Source organism: Amphibalanus amphitrite, unplaced genomic scaffold, assembly GCF_019059575.1.
Source record: "Amphibalanus amphitrite isolate SeventyFive unplaced genomic scaffold, NRLGWU_Aamphi_draft 001255F_arrow, whole genome shotgun sequence".
Classification (NCBI taxonomy): domain Eukaryota; kingdom Metazoa; phylum Arthropoda; class Thecostraca; order Balanomorpha; family Balanidae; genus Amphibalanus; species Amphibalanus amphitrite.
Window position 1 is genome coordinate 16,494 of NW_024882748.1, and position 21,839 is coordinate 38,332.

The 21,839-nt window shown below is 45.8% G+C and overlaps 2 protein-coding genes across 7 annotated transcripts in view; both read left to right on the forward strand.

Annotated features, from left to right (window-relative positions):
• Window positions 1-306: 306 nt before the first annotated feature.
• LOC122371536 (RYamide receptor-like) lies at window positions 307-13,377 on the forward strand. The gene is made up of 6 exons (XM_043347924.1): window positions 307-916; window positions 1,307-1,489; window positions 7,988-8,056; window positions 8,530-8,690; window positions 10,659-10,844; window positions 11,529-13,377. The coding sequence occupies exons 1-6, from the start codon at window positions 533-535 to the stop codon at window positions 11,671-11,673; spliced, it is 1,128 nt and encodes a 375-aa protein (XP_043203859.1). The 5' UTR covers window positions 307-532; the 3' UTR covers window positions 11,674-13,377.
• A 6,624-nt stretch (window positions 13,378-20,001) lies between these two features.
• Window positions 20,002-21,839, forward strand: part of LOC122371535 (titin homolog) — a 100,820-nt gene continuing 98,982 nt past the window's right edge. For all 6 annotated transcript variants that reach the window (XM_043347922.1, XM_043347923.1, XM_043347917.1 and 3 more), the window contains exon 1: window positions 20,002-20,146. The gene's annotated coding sequence lies outside the window, so the exon portion shown is untranslated. The remainder of the gene's footprint in view (window positions 20,147-21,839) is intronic.

Genomic DNA, 21,839 nt, shown 5'->3' on the forward strand with positions numbered 1-21,839 from the left:
TTTACCAATGACATCGACAACGAATTCGCCACTTACAGACAACATGACATTTATTGACGAGACGGCATCATCAGTTCATGAACCACTTCAAGGGATGACGTTCCCAAATGATCTGAACATCTCATTATCTCTTCCCACCCTCCACCCATCCTCTTCATTCTTTTCCACGTATCCCAACTCATCATTCCTCTCATCCAGATTCAACACAGGAAACTCCTCTTTTGCTGACGATCTAGAGAGCACGCTTGCCGATCTGAACGCCTCCCTACCATCCCCATTACCGGAGTTCCTGTTCAATGACGACTGCTTGACCATACCTCTTCCCGATGACCCTGTCACACTCCTCCGCGACTGTGTGTGCACCCACCCCAACCTCACCGTCGCACAGTTCCTCCAATGGCGCTGCGACCCTCCCGAACCTCCCTCTGAAGTCGGCTTCACCGTCATCGTCTGGATCAGCTTCACCATCCTCTTCCTCGCCGGCCTGATCGGCAACGGGCTCGTGTGCTACGTCGTCTACGCGGCTCCGAGGATGAGAACCGTGACAAACCTCCTCATCGCGAACATGGCTGCAGGAGATCTCCTCATGACCACCCTCTGCATGCCACTGACGGTGGTCTACGTGGTCCTTCTACGCTACTGGCCGCTTGGGGATGCTCTGTGTCGGCTGGTATCCTTCGCGCAGCCAGTGTCGGTGTACGTCTCCGCATACACTCTTGTCGCCATCGCAGCAGACCGATACAGAGCAATCGTCTACCCTCTGGTGCCAAGAGGATCGCGACGTCGTGCGAGGGTCGTCATCGCAGTGGTCTGGACGCTGGCGGCGGCGACGTCGGTACCAGCGGCGGTGACGTCTCGTACCTTTGTACCCCCGGACCCGTGGTACATGATGCACGAGAGACGGGTCTGCCAGGAGGTAAGTACCGCGCAAAGTTGGGTGCCGATAGTTTGCTGGGCGAAAAGATATGCTTAGCTGGTAACCGCCGATTGTAGGTACTGCGCTCACGGTTACCGGTGTTGAAATCTTCATTAAAAGCTCTGGTCGAAGGCATTAAAAGTCACGCTAAACGCTCCTATCAACGGCCGAGGTTATGACTTACACAACTAAGCTAGGTCTAAATGTCATTAACAGGAAATGTTGAGAACTTCGGATAGAAGTTCAATTTCACCTTGTCTTTTTACGTTTCATCATGCTCATCCCGTGCAAAAGAAGTCAGGGCAGTTCCCCTGCGGTTCTACTGATCCACCGCTCCAACCAACCCTTGCACATCTGACGCACCTCCTCCCCTCCTTCCCCCTTTTCCAGCGGTGGGAGGACGAGGGTCGTCGCTACTACACCACCGCAGTGCTGCTGCTGCAATTCTTTCTTCCGGTGACAGTACTGACCCTGACCTACGGTCGCATAGCCGTGGAGGTGTGGGGTCGCGGCGGACTGCCCTCCACGCGGCAAGACAACCGGCAGCTAAGGCTGGCCAGGGCGAGACGAAAGGTAGGTGCTTGGACGGGATGGTGTGTTTGAATCTGAGGGTTTTGAAAGGAGAGTGGAAGAAAGGAGTGAGTGAGATGAGTTTATAGGAAGAGAGAGAGAGAGAGAGAGAGAGAGAGAGAGAGAGAGAGAGAGAGAGAGAGAGAGAGAGAGAGAGAGAGAGAGAGAGAGAGAGAGAGAGAGAGAGAGAGAGAGAGAGAGAGAGAGAGAGAGAGAGATGATAATAGTGACGATGATGTGATTCACATAAACCTGATATGCCTCGCAAACCTATAGCACCCTTCTATTTTTGCTCAGCTAGCAACACAGTAACCATGCGGCAAGAATAACCCAATCAGCCTTCTACAACATGATCTGGCTTCTCTGACGCCGACGGTCATCATCTGCGCGTAGCAGCAGCTCAAGTAAATATTAATTGCCTTTTCACTCAGTCTGAATGCACCTAGCTAGAGCTTCACGCGAATGACTGCTTTAACTTTTATTAAAAAATGATGCCCTGTTTCCGGAAATTTTCCATTTTCCTAAATGATGGGACAAAAACCATCAGGCATGAGACGACTGGCCAATGGCGGCATCTCATCAGGGTGAAGAAGCACCATAAACCATATCATTTGGCTTTGATAGAGCGTCTTTAGCTCACAGATTCTTCTGTCAGTAGCCGGCGACCGATCAGATATGATGAATCGTTGCTGTGATTCGTCGAAATCGTCTGGCCAAAGAGCGGCTCAGTCGGCTGGGTCCATCGACCCTGGGGAAGGCAGTCTGATCCTGGGGAGGGGAAGCATCGCTGCTAACAGCAGAGCGATCGGGGATGTTCGAAGGGGGATTATGACGCTTGTGCCGCGCTCAGCCGGCGGCGGCCGAGGCCGTTCAAGGGTGTTGAAATGGGTGCTCGTAGTTAGAAGCAGGGGTCTCGATGGAGTACCCTAGAGGGTTACCAAACCTAACATACACGCTCTGGCGCGTTGGATGTGAACTCACGAGGGATTCAGACAGCTGCCCCAGCCCCGGTCTCCATTCACTGGCAATCACACAGCAGACGCCGATCGGTCCGTTGCAGCCCTATGGTCGAGTCTTTCTGTTCTCTGATGTCTATTGTGAGTATCCTCTGAGCTCTGCTCCCTATTGTCGGTGCTCGCTGACTGTGGGCGGCCGAGTCTGTTTGCGGTCTGTTCGCCACAGTTGAAATGGTCTGCCATTTCAGAATCACGTTTAGATAAGCCACTCATGTCTATTAGAACGAGCGGTGACATTTCAGAGAAAGGATTGTCGTTTAAACTCGCATCGGATGCTGCTGAGACATTCTAAAATTTGTCGTTGGTGTTAAACTTAGCGGTGCAATAGATTTATTTATAAAAAAAAAATTGAAAAAGAAGAAAGTCGTAAAAAGTGTGACCTTTTTCTTTCCGTAAATACATCGTAAATTCATTGTAAATAAATACATCAATACACCACAACACAATATTGTAGCTCTATTGACTTTCGAGATCATTACGAGCATGTTCAGAATAAATGATGCTAAATTCGCGGTCGGCACCGATTGAGAGTCGATTGGAAGTCGGCTGGGAGTCAAGTTGGAATCGATTAGGAGTCGATTTGGAGTCGATTGGGAGTCGATGTAAGGGACGTGAGGTCATGCATGGTGAAGGGGAACGGCAAGAGATTATGACCCCCCACTAGGCACCCAATGTCACACGGTCTAAATGTCAACTCACCACTGGACTGGGCTAGTAGCGTGAGCGCGGGTCATTCGTCATTCGATAATGCGCAAGAATCGCCCAGAGGTCATGCATTGTTGCCACTTGTATGCCAATCAAATGATTGTGCCATTTTGGTACGTACCAAATAAATGCTACTGCTGCCCGTCACGCCACGTTTTTTGTTTTACAATCGGTGTGGCATTGGTAAAACCATTGACACCATAAATTTGGCTGTCTGATTACGGATTTAATTTACATTCTGTCGATGGGATAACGAGCACCAGTGCGAGCTCGCCTGCACATGCACTGCAATGGATTATCTGCAGCTCGCCAATTAAAGCACCAGCCGAAGATAATGCACACACACTGTTACTTCCAAGAAGTATTCATGTAAAAACAAAACTCCAATCCAACAAAGGTACGCGAAACTTTTATGAAACTCTACTTTGTAGTTCTTACTTCTTAGAAAAGTGCACACAGCTTCATTAGGGAAGTCACCGAAGCGGTGTGTAAGAAAGTTTAGGCACAAAAACACACTGCAAACAACACTCGCTAAACTGTTCATACCGAGATGAATGGATGATGAAAGTATATACAGGAATACAAGAAAGTTTGTCCTTGAAGAAAGTGGGTTTTCATGCTGTATTGCACTTTCCACGATCATAAGTGATCCACACAATGCGAGGCGACTTATGCAGCAACCAACAGTTGATGAATTAGTGATGTCAATTACGGAAAATCGGAATACCGATACCAAGCCAAATACCAACCAAAACCATGGGGCAATACCGAAGCCAAACCAACTTGGAAACATGAGGGAAATACCAACTTTTTACCAATTTCTCAGCCACTTATACATGAGTGAGGGGTCATGATACCAATTACCAACAAAATACCAAACACATTAGGATTCAAATACCAAATACCAAGTTGGTATCGGTTTGGTATCGGTATGTATACCGAAAAGTTGGTATCCGATTGACATCTCTATGATGAATGCCTCAAAGCTCGTCACGGCGATTGGTGCCCCTCCTCCAAAGTTCCCCCACCTGCACCGGCCCCACCCCACCGTTAAGCTGAGAGTTTGTCAACGAGTTCGTTCATGACCCAATCGACCGGTTTCTACCCAAACAAACAGCCATCGAGCTGAGCACAAACAAAGCCGTCGACGCGGCTCAATAGGGTGGAACAGGCATCAGCCGCTCGAGGACATGGTCAACATTCTAAGAGATTAGTCAACATTCTTGGAGATCAGTCTCAGGCTCAGAAGATAGACATTCGTACCAGGGATGCGGAGCCGTGAAAATTTCAGACAGCTCCGGCTCCGGCTCCGGCTCCAGCTCCGGCTCCGGCTCCGCAACCCTGATTTGTCCCCTTCTCTGTATCGCGACAGAATGTATCGAATAACGCGGAGGCATTTTTTCCTACCATGCTCTATAGCATTGTCGGTGTTTTTTTTTTTATAATCAAGCAGAAAAGCAACTAACAATTACTGAGAAAAAATACCAACATTGGCTGCGTGATGTATCCGCTGGCAGCAAACCGAACTTGCAATGCTCTCGGCGCTCACTTAATCTTATAATGTACTTAGTCCGTTTCTTAACCCTCGCACGTATGGAGGGGGGGGGGGGTCGAACGGACCCATCGGTTTTTCGCGATTAGCTCGCGTAAAAAGTGGCTGATCGCGACGAAACTCAGTACCCTCGATTTAATCAGTTTTACACCTACCTTAAAAATTTCATGACCCTGACCCATATGAAGCTTGACCTGGGACCTATTTTTCGAAACCATGTTTGGCCGGAGTCGCGATTCGGCCTATGTCGGCTCGCATTAGCCGCACGTTTGCAGTCTTTTCGTGGATTCAAGCGTCCAAACATGTGACATGATGTTGTTTCCATGCATTAGGGTGGGTGTCAGGGTCACCTGAAGGTCAGGTCAGGTCAATGATCTTTGATGACCTCGGTTCACTGTTCCGAGTTTTACATGCTTCTGGGCTAGTTTTTGGACCTGAATTCGAATTTAGTAACCATTTGAACAATTACGAAGTAGTTTTGGTGCCTTCGTAACATTCACCAAGCTGTCAGAGGCGCTTGAAACCTACTACGGATACCCGGCACTACGAATGGCCTAAATGCAGGAAAAAATCATATGTAATCAAAACTAAAGTGATATTCGTGATCATCACTCCGAAGAAAAACGTAACAGCCACACTTTACGACAATCTAACAGAACAGGTCCCGATATTCCCGACTTTTTGGTTATTGACGTGACCTGGAAGGTCAACCAATGACCTAGGACTTTAAAATTGGGAGGGTTCTTCCTCTCGTCACGGGCAACACCTCGTTGAAGCTCTAGTTGATCAGGAGCCAAGCGGCAAGGGGTCCAACGCCCCCCCCCCCCCCTCCCGTATAAATACATGATACATACGTTCGCGGCTGGCAAAACACCAATATGGGCGAGGGTTAACGATATCAAATCACTTTAAGTGAACACTGCACTAAGACGCACTGCACAAAACGAACAAGAATAATGAACAGACTGTCAAATCAAGAAGCTAAAGCAGTGCAGCGAATGCTCCCGCCGTTTACAGTTGGTTTTCATCAGAAGCAATCAAAAAGCACCGCGGGCACCCGTCTACAAAAATATGAACTTTGGAAATACTTGATACTTGCACTACCAACTTGACTGGGCGGCTTTTCAACATCCACGCCGTTCCGTTAATTCGTCGATTCGTGGAACTGATTGCCGTGTAACTGCACTGACACATTGAAAAACGTCATGTTGAGGCATTAACGCAGTGATTTCTGATAATTCTCGAACGCGTGGGAAGTCACCGGCCTTACTCCGATAAATTTTCCTAGAAATCGGTGTACCAGAAACTTAGCGCTGCCTTATTGCACGATTTAAGCTGTGATCAGCAGCTCTTTCAGCGGAAAATTGTCCATTATTTTGCAGCTTTACCCGAGTGTTTTAGTTCGCTCACCAGTCCTGGGTGACTGACCCAATGAAGCCGCGGGTATAATTCCCAGAATCATCGTAACTCGTAAGACACTAACGTTTGCCTAGTAACTGTGACATCCGTTTTACTGAAGCCTTCTGGATAAAACAGCCATAATACGCGTAAAAAGATGTGGAGAAACTATCAAATCGGTGTATTACCTGATGTCATAAGCTGTTAGTAGGTGAAGTCCGTTGTCAACGGCCTTTCCATTTTATTTAGTTGAACATTATTTGGATAATCATCAATTGATGTTGTTTTACGCTCACCATAAGACACTCGTGTCTCCTGAACTCGGCATGATGTAATAAAACAAGGCCTAGTCCAATACACCTACCAACCATGTTCAACATCGATCATATCTTTCATTCTACTCACGGGTACCTCATTCATGACGAAACTTTTCTTTCATTTACCCCTCACGCACCTCATTCTTTTACCATCGCGCGCATCTCATGGACCTAAGAACTCAATCCCTCCTCCAACTCAACTCCTTCAACTCACTTGAACTCCATTAAACTCACCAGAGGCTAGTTTTGCCAACAGAAAAATAGCTGCCCGCCGGATTTTTTTCCCTAAAAACCGCTTCACCTACGGAGCGTAAACGCGGTGCGCATGTAAGAGGATAGGATAGCGCTTTACCGTTTCACTCTGTAGGTGAAGCGGTCTTTATGCAAAAAAAAAACCGACAGGCGGCTATGTTTCTGTTGGTAAAACTGGCCTCAGCTCGCCCTTTCCACCCCTCCTGCGCGTGGTGGGTGGCGGAGCGCGCCCAGCCGGACGACTTTTCGGCACCGGCGGCGGCACCGGCGGCGGCAGCGGCGCTGGCACTATCAGCGGTGTGGCTCCGATCTGTTTAAAAGGCGGCTCGGTGCGGCCCCGTCTGTGTAGTGTTAGTGATGAAATATTTATACGGGCGCAGAGAGGCAGGTGATGGTGATTTTGGTGCTCCCAGGAGGTAAACGCGACCCGGGACGGCGGACAGAGGTGGGAGAGGGAGAGAGGGAGAGGAGCGGTGGGAGGTCAACCGCGTCAGATGCGTTAAAATACATATACAATCGGCGGATGATGATTGAGAATCTCAGTCACATATCTGGCTGTGGCGTAGATTGTCTGAGGAAGGGTTGTTAGATGGTGTGTCAGCGGGGACAGTAACGCGTCAGAATGGGTTGAATGTGTCACACGGGGTCACATAATGTTAAGTAAATGTGAAACAAGTCAGGCACTGAGCTGTGAGTAAATGTGAAACTGAGCAGGCAATTCCTGTTCAGTAGCGTTTATAGTTCATAGTTCAAGTAAAATGTGTTGCTGTAATAGAGTGAGGCCATGGGTGTTACACAGTACTTCAGTGTCTGATTCTTAGATTGGTGTTCTAAATTACGAGCACATTTCTTACAAGTTCCAGCCACATATGTTGAGAAGAGCTTCAAATCAGTTTTGACATTATCCGGCCGCAACTGACAGTATGCCAATCCATGATAAAATCCAACTATCAACACTCTAAAACACCATGATGATAGAGTACCAGAGTGAGTCACGACTGACATATACATCCTTGTGTTCTGCAAAATAACAGCAATAAATCCGATCGGGATGCTGTTCGTGGTACTGTAAATGTCAGTATGTCTGCACATATTGTGAAACATCCTCCATTGACAAATCCATGACGCACAAATGTGTTTTCCGGAAGCGCGGCTGGATGCACGCTGGTGAAAATCCGGCTGGGGCTTATGCAGTTGTTGGCATCAGCAGCCTTCCTCCGGCTAGCTAATGCCGTATTCATGTCTGACATGTGCCTTTCAGACTGTTCAGATGATGGTGATCGTGGTGGCCGCCTTCACCATTTGCTGGCTGCCCAATCACGTGCTACAGGTTAGTGAACACGTGCCGTCACAAGAATCGCATTATTTGCACTCATTCTAATTCTTTATTATGTACACACCACTACAACAAAATAACTATATCAATGATTGTTTTTTGGCAACCATGGCACAAGCCATTACAGGTAATACAATATTTAACAATATCGTTCCATTGACGCATTCGTCTCTAAAAGCCGGAGCTCTCCGCTCATAAAAAGAAAATAACTCGAAATAAAAGTGCGTCATGCGTTTACAGTAAATGGTCTGCCATCACTTCTATTTTGATACGTAATATCACGATTCCTAATTGGTGGACACACTGTTGCTTTATTCCTTTGATTGCTCACCTAACCAAAGGCTGACTCACCCTATATACGGCCTTGGACTCACCTTTAACTCATGAATGATCAAATTCGGGCACCTGGTAATGATCGCATTCACTGTTCGCACGCGAATTCATGATCACTGATCCCCCTCCCACAGATCGTATACGACATCCACCGGTGGGTGGGGGAGTGGCCCGGAATCGGCTACCTCTACACCGCTACATACTGGCTCAGCATGGCCTCGTGTGTGTGTAACCCCATCATCTACTGTGGGATGAACGCCCAGTTCAGAGCTGCCTTCTCAGCTGTGGCCTCCAGGTAAGTGGCAACTACTGCTAGGACGAATCTGCTAAACCATCGTGCTTTCGCAGCTACTGCCTTGAGTATAATTTATTGCGATACCGACATTGAAAAATGAGTATCAGACGTAGCGAGCCGATTCCTTAGAAAAATAATTTATACGGTAGACTGAAATAGACTGAAATGGACAACTTTGTGTCTAATAGCTGTTCAACTAGCTGAACTTGTAATCAGTGCCTCCAAATCCTATACACAACGCTGATAAAATAGGGCCCCGGGCACTAATACATTTAGCAAGTCTGTTCTGTAAGAAACAGTCGCATCGCACCGCAGCGCAGAAACAGAGTGAAATTGGATGTGTAGCGGAAGCGGATTGAGATATGGAGCTCCGATAACCTCAGTGGTGCCCTGCGGATAAACGCGTGTTTTATTTATCTCCAGAAGAGCCCCCGGGACCGCAGAGGCGGCACGAAATGTGTTCTATTTTCGACTCAGCCTCGGTTGGGCACGTACCACGCCGAGGGCGCAATCGAGACAGAACAAGCATCGTGACCAATGGCTGATCTCGTGTATTTTTTGTTTCTGTGGTAGCATAAATTGGGTTATTTACGATGTTCACCGTTGTTCCACTCAATGTATTGTGCATTGTGCATAATGAAGCAGAGCGTACATGAGTGAATGCATAAATAGCTCTCACTGACATGAGCTGAACCTGCTCTTGGCATTGACCTTTGCATCGCTACCTATTCCTCAAACTAAAGGACTACGTTGATGGCTTTTGCACAACCCTGACTAACGTTTCCTTTTTACAATAGATGCCCTTTACCATTGCCCGAGTTTGACTGAATTGGGTAAAAACCATGTTGCAATTCATAATCGTGTTACTAGTATGTACTATGCAGCTAAATCCCAGCCAAGTCCTGCCAAAGTCTATGTTTTGGCAAGTAGCCCAGGTTTTAATCTTATTCTTCTAAGCGTCCAATGCTGGATATTTGACCTTAGCTTCATCCCACCAGTAATATCTAAATTTTTATTTCAATGTGTACTTCAGACTCCAAGCTTATTTCGTCACAAGTTTTTCCTTCCGACCTCATGCGTCCTGTTGCGATTGTTGAATGAATATCGATTTGATTGGCTTCAGCCCACCACCACCATCTCCTTTGCACGGCGACTAACGAGGGACTCAATGCCCCAATGCCCCAGCAACAGCCTGGTTATTTAAATTTAACAGAAACACCAACTCTGATTGGGAAACTTTGACCAGACAACTTGAGAAGTACTCGACCAGATATTCCATCAGTTTGTTCTCTAACCCACGTGCGGTGTCAAAGAGGTCACGTGCACAGTTTCAAATTCACAGTTTCTATCCGGCATGCCTGGAAATGAGTCCCCAAAGTCCTACAGATTAACTATTTCAGGAATTATAAATGTCAGAAGATCAGAACACCTGATGCTGCCAATAAACGTCACACTCAACAGCTGCTCGTCGAGCCTAGAAACAAGCGTATTGAATCGATAAAGTGAGAAGCAGGCTAGCCAACAGAAGTTCAGGAAACTTGATAAATAAATTGCTTAACGTTCGATCCGATATTTTGACAGAACATCAGCTTAGCAACCAATTCACTGAGATAAACTGGTTGTGCAGTGTACTCGTATATGTGTCTGTTATTGACAAGACACCTTTTTATCATTTGTATTCTATCACCATTCACATCATTTGTAGCGTTCCTAAGATACCGCTATAAGATCGCAAAAACCACATACCTACTGAGCGTAGCACATTCTATGCATCATTGGGATAGGCATGCAGTGTGGTACTGTATATAATTCTAATTGTAGCATTCAACACGTCTATCAACACGTCCAGTATCTCAGCTCCCATTTGCCACCAGTACTGAGTCCCCGCCCTCCCCTCCCCCCGTCGTCCCACGTCGCCAATATTATTCCCCAGGCTCACAGCCTCTGACCTTCCACCCCTCCCCTCAGAGTCTGTCTCCGCTGCCGGCGTCCTCCAGCCGCCATCAGTCGCGCGGGCAGCAGCGTCCGCTCGCGGGCCACCTCCTACACGCAGTGGACACTGAGGTCACTGCGCCTGCGCAGATCCAATGGCTCCGCCCACTCGTGTCACGCTCCGGAGCCGGCTGAGCGGCCGGCGGCGCCGCTCAACACCAAGTGAGAGAAGTCGCAGTGAGACGAGAGTATGATTCTATACCAATGATAAATGGTTGAGATATTATCATTATTTATGTATTTTACACATTTACATTAGCAAGAGTATTTTATGCGCCCGTTTTCTTCTACTATTTTCACCTGCCTCAATAATAGCTGCATTGATAATGTTTGGAACAGCTTTCACGTCACAACTTAGGCTTGAATCCCTGTTGAAATACTATTCGTGAGTCGTGTGCTTGTGACCAGCATGGGATACTTCTCGGTCACTCGGTGCTACCGCTCTCCTATTTTTCCTCCTGTTTGATTTTCTTTTTTTCGAGAGTGCTGCGAAGGGGTGCTGAGCGTTGGGTCATGTTATAAAAGAAGAGAAACTAAAAAAGTGGCACCAAACGTCACGTTTGGTGGGAGGTAGTCCCTCCCTTTGTCCGAACACAATCCTCACACTGACCATCCCCTTCGCAGCACGATCGAACACGGCACAGTAGAAAACAACACCTCCTTTTTCTTGCTGCCTTACTTATTGATAATAACTTTGGAATCGAACTTCGGCGGGTGTCTCCTCTAACCGGATCTCTCTCTCTCTCTCTCTCTCTCTCTCTCTCTCTCTCTCTCTCTCTCTCTCTCTCTCTCTCTCTCTCTCCCCCCTCTCTCTCTCTCTCTCTCTCTCCCTCTCTCTCTCCACAGAGCGGCTGTGCAGGGTTCGGCCGCCACCGCAGCTCTTCCTCTCAGTTTGGACGTCACTTGCGGCCTGAGTTCATCGGATCCAAACTCACCGAGACCACTGCGGCGGCAGTACCTGGCACTCTCCCGTCTCAAGAGTGTCCAGTGAGTGACGACTCTGCTCGACAGAGGAGTGTTCGGTATACGCGGAGACTCTCATGGATGAGGAGTGTCCAAGAAGCGGGTCGGAGTAATCGGAGTTCATGGAGGGAGTAATTGGAGGACTGTCCAATGTCCAAGGAACAGCGCCACCACAATGGAGGGAGTAATCGCTCACATGCGAACTGTGAAGAACTATTCAAGGAACGGTGACATTTTCGTGCAGGGAGTAAGCACTCACTGCCTTTGTTGAGGCTAGTGTCCTATGAGTGCAGGGTCTTGCTGATGCGCAGGACTGGCCGCTGGGCCCCATATAGCTAATCGAGAAGGTTTGCTTGGATTATGCCAGTCCCCTGGAAGTTTTTTTTTTCGAGTAAGAGGATACGTCGCAGTTTTTCCAAACAGCTCAAGTGAGTCCGATTGGAGTGAGCACGTCGGCAGTCTGGTTTTCAAATTTCAGGAAAATTTGCAAAACGAAATCAATAAGATCATAAATTTCAGCTTTCTGTTTGGAGAATCAGAATCATAGGCACATAACTTGTTGGAACAATAACTTGAGCTGTCCATTGTCCATGGCAGTGTCAGTGTCATTGCCAGTGCCACTGCCCACCGCCAAACCTCAGAAGTCTAAGCGTGCGTTCGACATCCGGATAATCAGGGAAATTTTCCGGGATCACCGGGATCTTGTTTGTTTATTGGGGCTTTAGGGCGCGTCGACTGCAAAGGTTATTTACAAAAAGAAATCAGAAACCGGGATCATTCGGTGTTTTAGGCTGCCACCGTGCACTGTGTACAACGGACATGGCAACGAGTAAAAGAGGAATTGTTGAAGCAAAAGCAATCTAAAAATGTGACTAATTGCATCGATGGTCTCTGCAACACCCAAAAATGACCGGTGATCCCGGAAAATTATCTGTGGTGATAATCCAGATGTCGAACACAAGGTAAAATGTAAGTAAGCAGGTAAAATTCTTAGAAGTTATTGGAGCAAATGTCATCACATGAGAGCCTGAGACTGAATGGGGAATGACCCTAGCTAACCACTTGTTCAAAGCGGTTTTCCCTATAATTTGGTGATAAAAGACAAATACCCGATCTTAAACTATCTCAGTAACAACTACTGGTATGTACTATGTAGCTAGGAAGTCAGCGGGCTCTATACAATGTGCATTGTGTGGAATGTTGTAACTGTTTTTGGCGGAAAAAATCGGTCTGTGTGCGTATTTATTTTCGTTTAACAAATAAAGTCATGCAGTATCTTACTATCAGCGATATTCTTACTGATGTTTAAGAAGCTACCCTACATATGTAACTATTAGGTGGATGAATGTTAAATTTAAGTTGAACAATTGATTGTTCGATGTTCTCTTCTGCTACATGTTTGATGTATAGTGTATATCAGTCAATGTTGAAGATTTACTTATAATACGAGCTATTTGTTAGGCCATTTCAAAGCAAAAAAGGATGTTTTCATGAGTCTATACTTTCATAGACTCAAAGGACGATCAATTTTTATGTACATATAAATACAAAAATGTCAGATAAGTCGGCAAATCATTCGTTTGCTGTTTACTGTTTTGCGCACGTTTTCATCTTAGACACTTGTATGATAATCGTCATTCACCACTGTTCACACAAGAATAGAAACACTCTTGTCCTAGTCAGTGAATGGCACGGCTTTTCCTGTGATGTTAAATATATATTCTGAAATATATGTTCTCAATGTATGATGTAAGAACGCACGGACGTCAAGCGTGTTATTTACAATCCAGGATGCGCACTTAACTAGATAAATAAGATTACATATCTCAGGGAATTTTTCATACAACGGACATCAAATGGGGAAAAAAGGATAAATATTATTTGATTTTCGAATGCGTCGTGTTGCATTTATTCGAAATCAACCGAACGGCATTGGCTGATTACACTGTACATACTTCAGAGGAATATTCACAAAGACATCAGAGATAACTTATAGAACCAATCACGCTGGTAGGTATTTGTGGAACGCTGAATTACAAAAAGTCATGCAGTTGGTGATATGCATCAATAATCACGCGACAAACGCAATACAGAGCCATCTTTGCACATGTCAACTTACTAACTTCTCGACTCTGACCCCGGAAAAAACTCAAAACGCCGCTAACTGAGCTTGGCTATAACAAACATAGGTTTTGGCAGCCCCTTAACGTTTACCGAGCTACAAATACGCGTCCTAGGGCAAAAGGCCTTTTGCGGCGCCCAAGTAACTACTTGAAATTGTAATTCGAACAGGTTGATTGTCAATGGTCATGCTATTTGACAGGTCACATATCACATAAGCTTTTATCAGGACACAAGATAAGACAAGCCTTTCAACTCGTGTTTTGAAATACAAAAGGTAACCGTAGCTTGTGAGCATTCATATCCCGTGTTTAGTGCGTGGGTGTTGAATAATGCCGTAGTGATGCTCTCTGCGGCTGGGTATGGGATATGTTAGCGAGAGCAGCGAGCTCTGTGGTTCGGACGGACCGACACATCTGCCCTCTAGCGTGAAGCGGGCGAGCTAGCACGGGCGACCTTCGTAGCACAATAAAAGATCATACTGATCATTACTTCGGGAGAAAGACCACTGACAAGGGTAGGCCAATGTAAAGATTAGGCATCGAAGATGTTCTACGTAAGTTTAGAAAGAAGGCAGAACATGTGTTCACCCCTGTCTCCCGCTGTTAAACGTAAAACGATATCACAAAACAAAAGGTATCTGTCAGCATGGGCCCTGCAGTCACCTGCTCTGCCATTCTCAGCCCTCTGAGGCAAGTGCTGGAGTCTTGGACATAAGCAGTCTACAAAACCGGTATAAATGACTCAGCTGTTGGATAATTCATAGCACTTCCAGTGTGTAAGCTAGGCTACACATCGCAACTTCTAGCTTGGGAGGGAAGAAACTTGCATTTCAGAAGTGTTTTTCCATCTCAGAGTTGCAGCTTTCTGGGATCACAGCGCCACCTGCACTGCACAAAGCCTAGCCTGAGGCGGCCTCTGGTGCTAAACCCATGGCATACCTGCTAGCGGCTAGGGCGCCATCTGTTGTGCGTTACGCTGTCACCGGAGTCTAATATCATCATATGGTGATCATCAACCTTGATCAATCATCGATATCATCATAAGGTGATTGGATTTTATGCCATTAGCGCAGCAAATGTACGTTGCCCCCTCCCCCCACACACCTTGGACTTGAGGGGTTCCATGGGCTGAAGGTCCCATGGAGGTCCTGGCCCGTGGGACCCTCCCAAACTCTGGGCGCTTACCAATCTCTGAATTCGCCACACGGGGCTCCTGATGGCATTGCGTCGACGCCTGAGTGACCTCACTGATCACTGAGCTGTAACTAGGGTACCTAGACGCCATCCTAGATCTCCGCGTCTACGTTTCTGGAAAGATCAAACCGGCAACTATGAGGGCCGAGCATCATATCCCCTGAGAGCCCCAAAATGGCGTCTCTGTGGGCACATACAGTAGAGCACTTCATGGGCCGGATAAATCCGTTATCCACGGATAAATCCGTGGACCGGATAGGATTGGATCCCAAATTTGGAAAAATAGAACGGATCTGGGCGGGCCGGATTTGGGAATTGAATGTTGAACACGGATCAGAACGGATAAAATTGTAGCATTCAATATTCATGTTAAGAATTAGGTAACTTAACTTGTTAGGCACTGCAGCAGAAGTATTAATTGATTTACATGAGATTTATAAGCATACCTTTGTGAGCCATGATAGTCTGTAAGGTATATGGCAGCACCAACCAAATTTTTAAATATAGATGGTCACAACATAAAATCTGCAGACTCAGCCATGTTCCTAACTGAGGAAGCAAGAACAACCGCCATGGCATCATATCCACCATGGCTCGCTGGTTCCTGAATAAGATACGAATCATGTAAAAAATGTGTTAATAACTCACTTGTCCTGAGAACAGTCCCCATATAATATGTATAAAAACGATAATGCGTTCCCGAATTTTTCAATCTTCCAGACAGCAACAAACACAGCGCAAGGTTAGAAACACATGCGCAATAACAGATGCTTTTACACAGCTGAATAAAACGCTGCAAAAAAAGTTTTTAACTTGGCGCAATGCCTCGTGGATGATTTTTTTAGAAATAAAAACGATCCAAGACGATATTAAATTCTGATGTTATCAACATTTTCAGTGTAAATGACGCCAAAAAAATATTTTCTGATCAGAAATTCAACTTAAAGGGTAAACGAATCAATATTACGTCATCAGCTCGCCTATTTCATAAAGAGAGAGCGGATCTTAAAAAAATCAATCCTTGCTTGCTTTTTTGCGCCACTATCGTCAATTTTGTCTGTGTATTGTGTTGTGTCGTCTTGTTGATACGACAAAATGCCGGTTTAACTTATCTTCCTTTCATTTTAGGACCAAAGTCAGGCTCAAGGCTATTTAATACCTACCTTTTCAGCTGGGTTTTCAGTGTCAAATTCTTTGTAGAGTGTGTCAGACCACATTCCAAGGCTAGTTTCCAAACAATGTGTTTTGAGGTGTTTTGATTCTGCCTTTTCCCATATAGAATGTTGCCAATGTCATGAAACTTTATTTATTCATTGTATTATACTTATTATTACCTACCATTTGACTTACTAATTGATTGTGGTTTTGCTATATGAATAAGTACTCTTCCTTTTATAGACCACAGTAGATTCTTAACAATTCTAATGATAGCCAACCTTGTGAAATGCTGAGGTCCATGTCAATGTGTTACCCCTATCCTTAGCAATGCAGCTTTTACCACAAAATGTATTTTGCAGTGGCTAAGATTGCTGTTATTACAATTTGATAGCTTCCTAGTGTCCAACGTTTGGATCTTATGGCGATATGCTGATAGTCTCACAACCGGTTTGTAATGAAACGGATTATTATGGATATTTTTTGGATGTATGGCTGAGATACGGGCCATGGGCGGGCCGGATTTTGAAATTCAAAGAAACACGGATAATGGGCGGATCTGGATATGACTTGCCGGATATGGGCCGGGCCGGATCCTGAAAAGCCTATCCGTGAAGTGCTCTAACATACAGGCCTCTGAGGGCACCGACGCCTCTGGGCGCCCCACATTGACGCCTCTGGGGGCCCACAACAGCACATCTGATGACTGAGGGCTCACACCGGCGTCTGAGACTCACGAGAGCACCACGCCGATCTCCGATATGGAATACCGGAAAGTGTTGACGGGGTTTTCCTTCCGGACGAGGTTTCTCGTTTAGAAAGGTCAGAGCAATTGAAAATAAAGCATATAATGCCGTTTTACATCAAAGTTACATACTCATTGCATGATTTACTCTTGTAAGGCACAGCCATCGTCTCACTGTATGTAAGCCTTTCGTCTTCTTTTTTTCGTTAACCGAGAATAGCACGAATGCTTATTAGAGGTGGCAAAATGTGGACCCGGGGACCCGGTCTATGGAACCGGTCTGGACCCGGATGGGTCCAGACCGGGTCCCCCAAAATATTTGGCCGGGTCCAACCGGGTCCTATCATTTCCCTGCGCTTGATGGTAAATATTAAATTAATATCTTTTATGCTTTGGCAAACATAGTCATAGTTGATGCAGTTTCCAGTTCATAAGTCCCAATTCCACTTTTGAATAGTTTAATATTCCTGCAGATTGGGCTACCTATTCTATAGCATACTGGTCAGTCTTGCTTCAATTTCTTATCTTGTCACCTACAACAGAATAAACAAGTTCTAAGTGCTAGCAATCCAGAAAACATTTCACCAAATGTTTGTACGGATCACTTCCATTCAGTTTGCTGTACAAAACCTAGCAATATTTTGAGCTGTAGAAATCAAATACCAATAACTATGTAGGTATGACTGAAATCCATTTATAAATGGACACAAACCCAATTGAAGCAAGGCTGACCAGTGGCATTCTCACCTACCTTTTCAAAGACATTGACATACCAAAGTCACTATGCCCACCGGAAATCAGAGTTCATGTTTGATATTCAAATATGAACTAATTCAAATATGAGTTCATGTTTAATATTCAAATGCATTTCATAACTCAAACAGCTTTGAAATTATTTCTATCACGGCCAGAAGACAGCTCAAAAACCAACATGCCCTTTCATAAATCCATAAAGCTTAAAATGAATCCAAGGCATTCTCCAGAAACTGTAGTATTGATCAGATTTTTAGCCAACTGGCGCCGCATGGTGGCGCTAGCAGAGCGTATTATACATATAGCGCTCTACTAGCGCCATCATACGGCAGCAGCTGGCAAAAACTGAGTCAATACCAATGCCCTTCTCCAAGGCCAATGATTCCGTCTTGATGTGAAAATGGCGCATTTGAGCGTCATATATGCTATACCTTACGCACGCTAATCTACTGCATAAAGGTTACAATTTTAGAACACGTTTGGGAAGAAATCAGGTAAGTCTCAGAACCCTTGGTATTTATTCCATATCTAGGTACTAACAACAAAATGTAGTTTGTTTTCTACGTTAATAAATTGGCACTTAGGTCATGATAGCAACCTTGCAGTACTTAAAAGTTTATTGCCATTTGCTATTACGATTTTGCAGTACTTTAACCCCAACAAAATTTTGCAGTGATTTAACGCCTGTTTTGTCCTTGCATTGCTATCGTGTCGACATTTTTGGCGGACCCCACAAAGTTTTGATGTTTCTATTTTGATTTTGAATGTTTTCTCGTTTGGGGCCTTGGATAGTTGATAATATTTGTGAGGACTAATGAATTTAATTCTAAAAACGAATATCTTTTACCAAGAATATTAGAAAAGGTATGTATCAGCATGTTAGGTATCTTGTTCCATGTTGATGTTAGGTTCTGACTCTGGTGAAGGCACTGTCCATGGATCACCAGTTCACATCATTTTTAGCAGCTGTAGTAAAAGTGGCTTAGGTTAGCATGAAATTCATTGGTCTACTTACTTCTTTTATTCTTAAATATGACCTAAATCTGGTTCTAAAATACAAACTGTGAAGCGAAGTGAAATGACCATGGCATGAGTTTTTTACTTTGCAACACAAGTATGCCCAATTGGAAAGAAACTATTTTCTTCTTGCTATACCTACAACTGTATACAATTTTCATAATGAATTTCGGGAACGGGTCCATCTGGTTCCAACGCTGACTTAGGCCGGGTCTGACCGGTTCCAGAAATGTGCCAGTCAGACCGGGTCCGGGTCCGGGTCCCAAAATTTTCCAGTTTTGCCACCTCTAATGCTTATCAGTCATTTGGAAATAACAACGCAAGGACGCGCAATGCTCCACATTTCCAATTAAGCCCCACATCGCCCTTCTTATCCACTTAGTGTTTTGTGCAACAAAAGACGTTTGTATTTTGATACAAACGTCTCAAAATACAAACGAGACAAAATACAAAGTCGATACCTATAAAATAAAATAAAAATAAACAATTTTTTGTCTAGTGCTGGGCACATTGTTCCTTTATATGGGCCAATGATGGGCCCTAGCCAGTAAGTCAATATGCAACACTCATCCGTTGATGCTCCTGCGCATCCTTTGCCTGGGGTTACCTTCACGCTAGGATATCATGCGTTGGCTTTTATGCGGACGGCGACATTTTTACGACCTTCATCAGCTTAAAATAACCTGAATGGAAACCTCAGCAGACGGTGCTTACAAACCTCATTATTCCATTGCAGAGAAATGAGACATGATGCAACAAACTACTCCAGACTGGAAGGGTTTCCTCCCAACCAAACGAACGAGCAAATATCATACATAACTACTTTTTCTGCCTGGGAGTCTGCCTGTGTCGTGTATGTGCCTGTGTGACTGTCTGTCTGCCTATGTGTCCGTTCTTCTGCCTATGCTTATCTTTGGCTCTCTGTGTCCTATGGCTGTCCGTCTGTGACCATAGGCGGCGGAACGAGGAGGGCACCGGGGCACCGTGCCCCCCCTTTGATTTGAACATTTTAACATTAGCCCTATGGGCGTTGCATGGAAAGAATGGGACCAAAAGTCGGCAGTGCCCCCCCCCCCCCTTAATTGAAGGTGTTCCGCCGCTATTGTCTGTGACTGTTTTCCCGTCTGTCCGTCTTTCTGCCTGTTTGGCTGTTTGTCCCTTTGTCTATGTCACCCTGTGTCTGTGTCTGTGTCTGTGTCTGTCTGTCAGGTTGTCTGTGTCTGTGTCAGTCTGTCTGTTCTGTCCGTGTCTGGCCAGCTTTCCCAGCCCACATGCCTGCCGCCGCCGCTCGCCGGCAGTGGCCGGCGCCATCTTGGCAGAAGCTCCGGCCGCCAGAGCCAGCTGATTTCTATTTTGGCTCCGGTGGGCACCTCCGCTCGGGAGAAGGCGGGTCGGACTGGCCGACTGTCATGGACTGTTACCGCCGTCCGGTGTGCGCTGCGGACACTCCGGACACCCGCGGACACACCCCAGGACACCGGACACCGGCCAGGCCGGACGGACAGGCACACCAGGTGGGTGCGGACACGGTCGTGAAGTTGTCGCGTGGGATCGGGTCAAGCAAAGGTAGAGGCTGTTTGAGCTCAAATTGTGACCTCATGTCGGCATGACTTAGCACAAATTATAGAACGGTACGAAGCGTTTGTCATTTATGCGTTCGCTGGGGTAGGTTATTCGTTACGGGCGACATAGGAACCGAAGCAGTGAGGCTCGGTTTCAATGACCGCGACTGGCTGTGTTTTAGTGAGAAAGGCGTTGACTGGCGCTCTGTATTACCTACTTATTTGTTATAAGATACGGAAAATCGATGTAATCAGCTGACAGTCAACGACACCAATCTAAACGCATTATGGAAGTCTTACATTACATCTCAAGGAAAGGATCTTATACCTCAGAGAAGACTCGCAAGTTGTGAAATGAATTGTCACTTTTGGACAGCGCAGTGCGTTGAGTGGTGCGGGAAACCCATTCCATATACAAACGTTTGCAATATGGAAGCACTATAACTCTTTCAGCCCGAGTCACAAGACCTTGCGTAACTTGTGAGTGCAGCCCTGAAACGGTTAAGTAGTCTAAAACACGCTACTTGAATGACAACCTGTTTCCATTTCGAGCTTTTAGAATGCACTGACACAACAAGACACTTATCTGAGGGAAAACAGCGCAACATTAGGCTGCATTGTTTATACCAATGGTGTTTTAGGTTCGCCAAATAGCCAAGTTTATGCTACAAAGGCGTAGCATTGAAGTTGAGATGGAACTATGCAGTTTGCACTCCTGAGAGGTTGGTAATGTAGTTATGGACTGGCAGACGAAAACAGCGTGATATTCGATATGGTGCCATGAGCGAAATTGAATAACGATTTAATTATAGGTATTTTCTTCCAAAACACACAGTCACTACTGCATTTTTTTGAAGGGGGAGAGTGAAAAAGGAAAAGGGATTTGTTTTTAAACTTTTCCTGAATGTTTTCTTGTTCAACTGTTATTCTTTTATTCTGGCAAACAAACCACTAAACATCTATCACTTATACGCGCTGTTGTGATTTTTTAATGGTCATAATATTATGCCTCATATTTTGGTGAGACGGGCAAATTTTCCTAACCACCCGATTATCAAGCATTCTATATCAAATGGTAACGCTTGGTAGAAGAGATATAACGAGTAATAAGACAGCATATACTAGCATAATGTAGTTACTGACAAAACATGTCCTGTGTCGAATGTCCTCTACCGGCCAGTAATGGAACAACGATACGCGTAGCCCTCCACAATAACATAGCGACTAGGAGCAATTCCACCTTAACACGTGCCTCGAGTCTGCCGGTCATTCTATCCCCTCAATTACTGTTGCCATGCTCCACTTAATTTACCACCGGCGACTCATTTCCTCGCTGCTAGCGTCCGAGGCGCCCGTGCCACTGTTTTTACACATTCCTCCGTCCATCCCATTCCTCCGTCCATCCCCGGGGCGTTAGACAGCGGCGTTACCACCAGTCGGCGCAGGAAATCATATCCGAGCTCGCCGATTGCGCCACGCCGCCCCGTACCCACGCTTCTCCCTTTGAGCGGCGTCCGGTGGTGTTAGCGCAGAACGATCGGCTTGTATTTAGGTCCTTGGATCGGCTGTTGTTTTTTTTCGCACCACGAGCTGTACTCGTGATAGCCACCACCGCGCTGAGGAGTCGAGGAGTCGCTGATTGGCG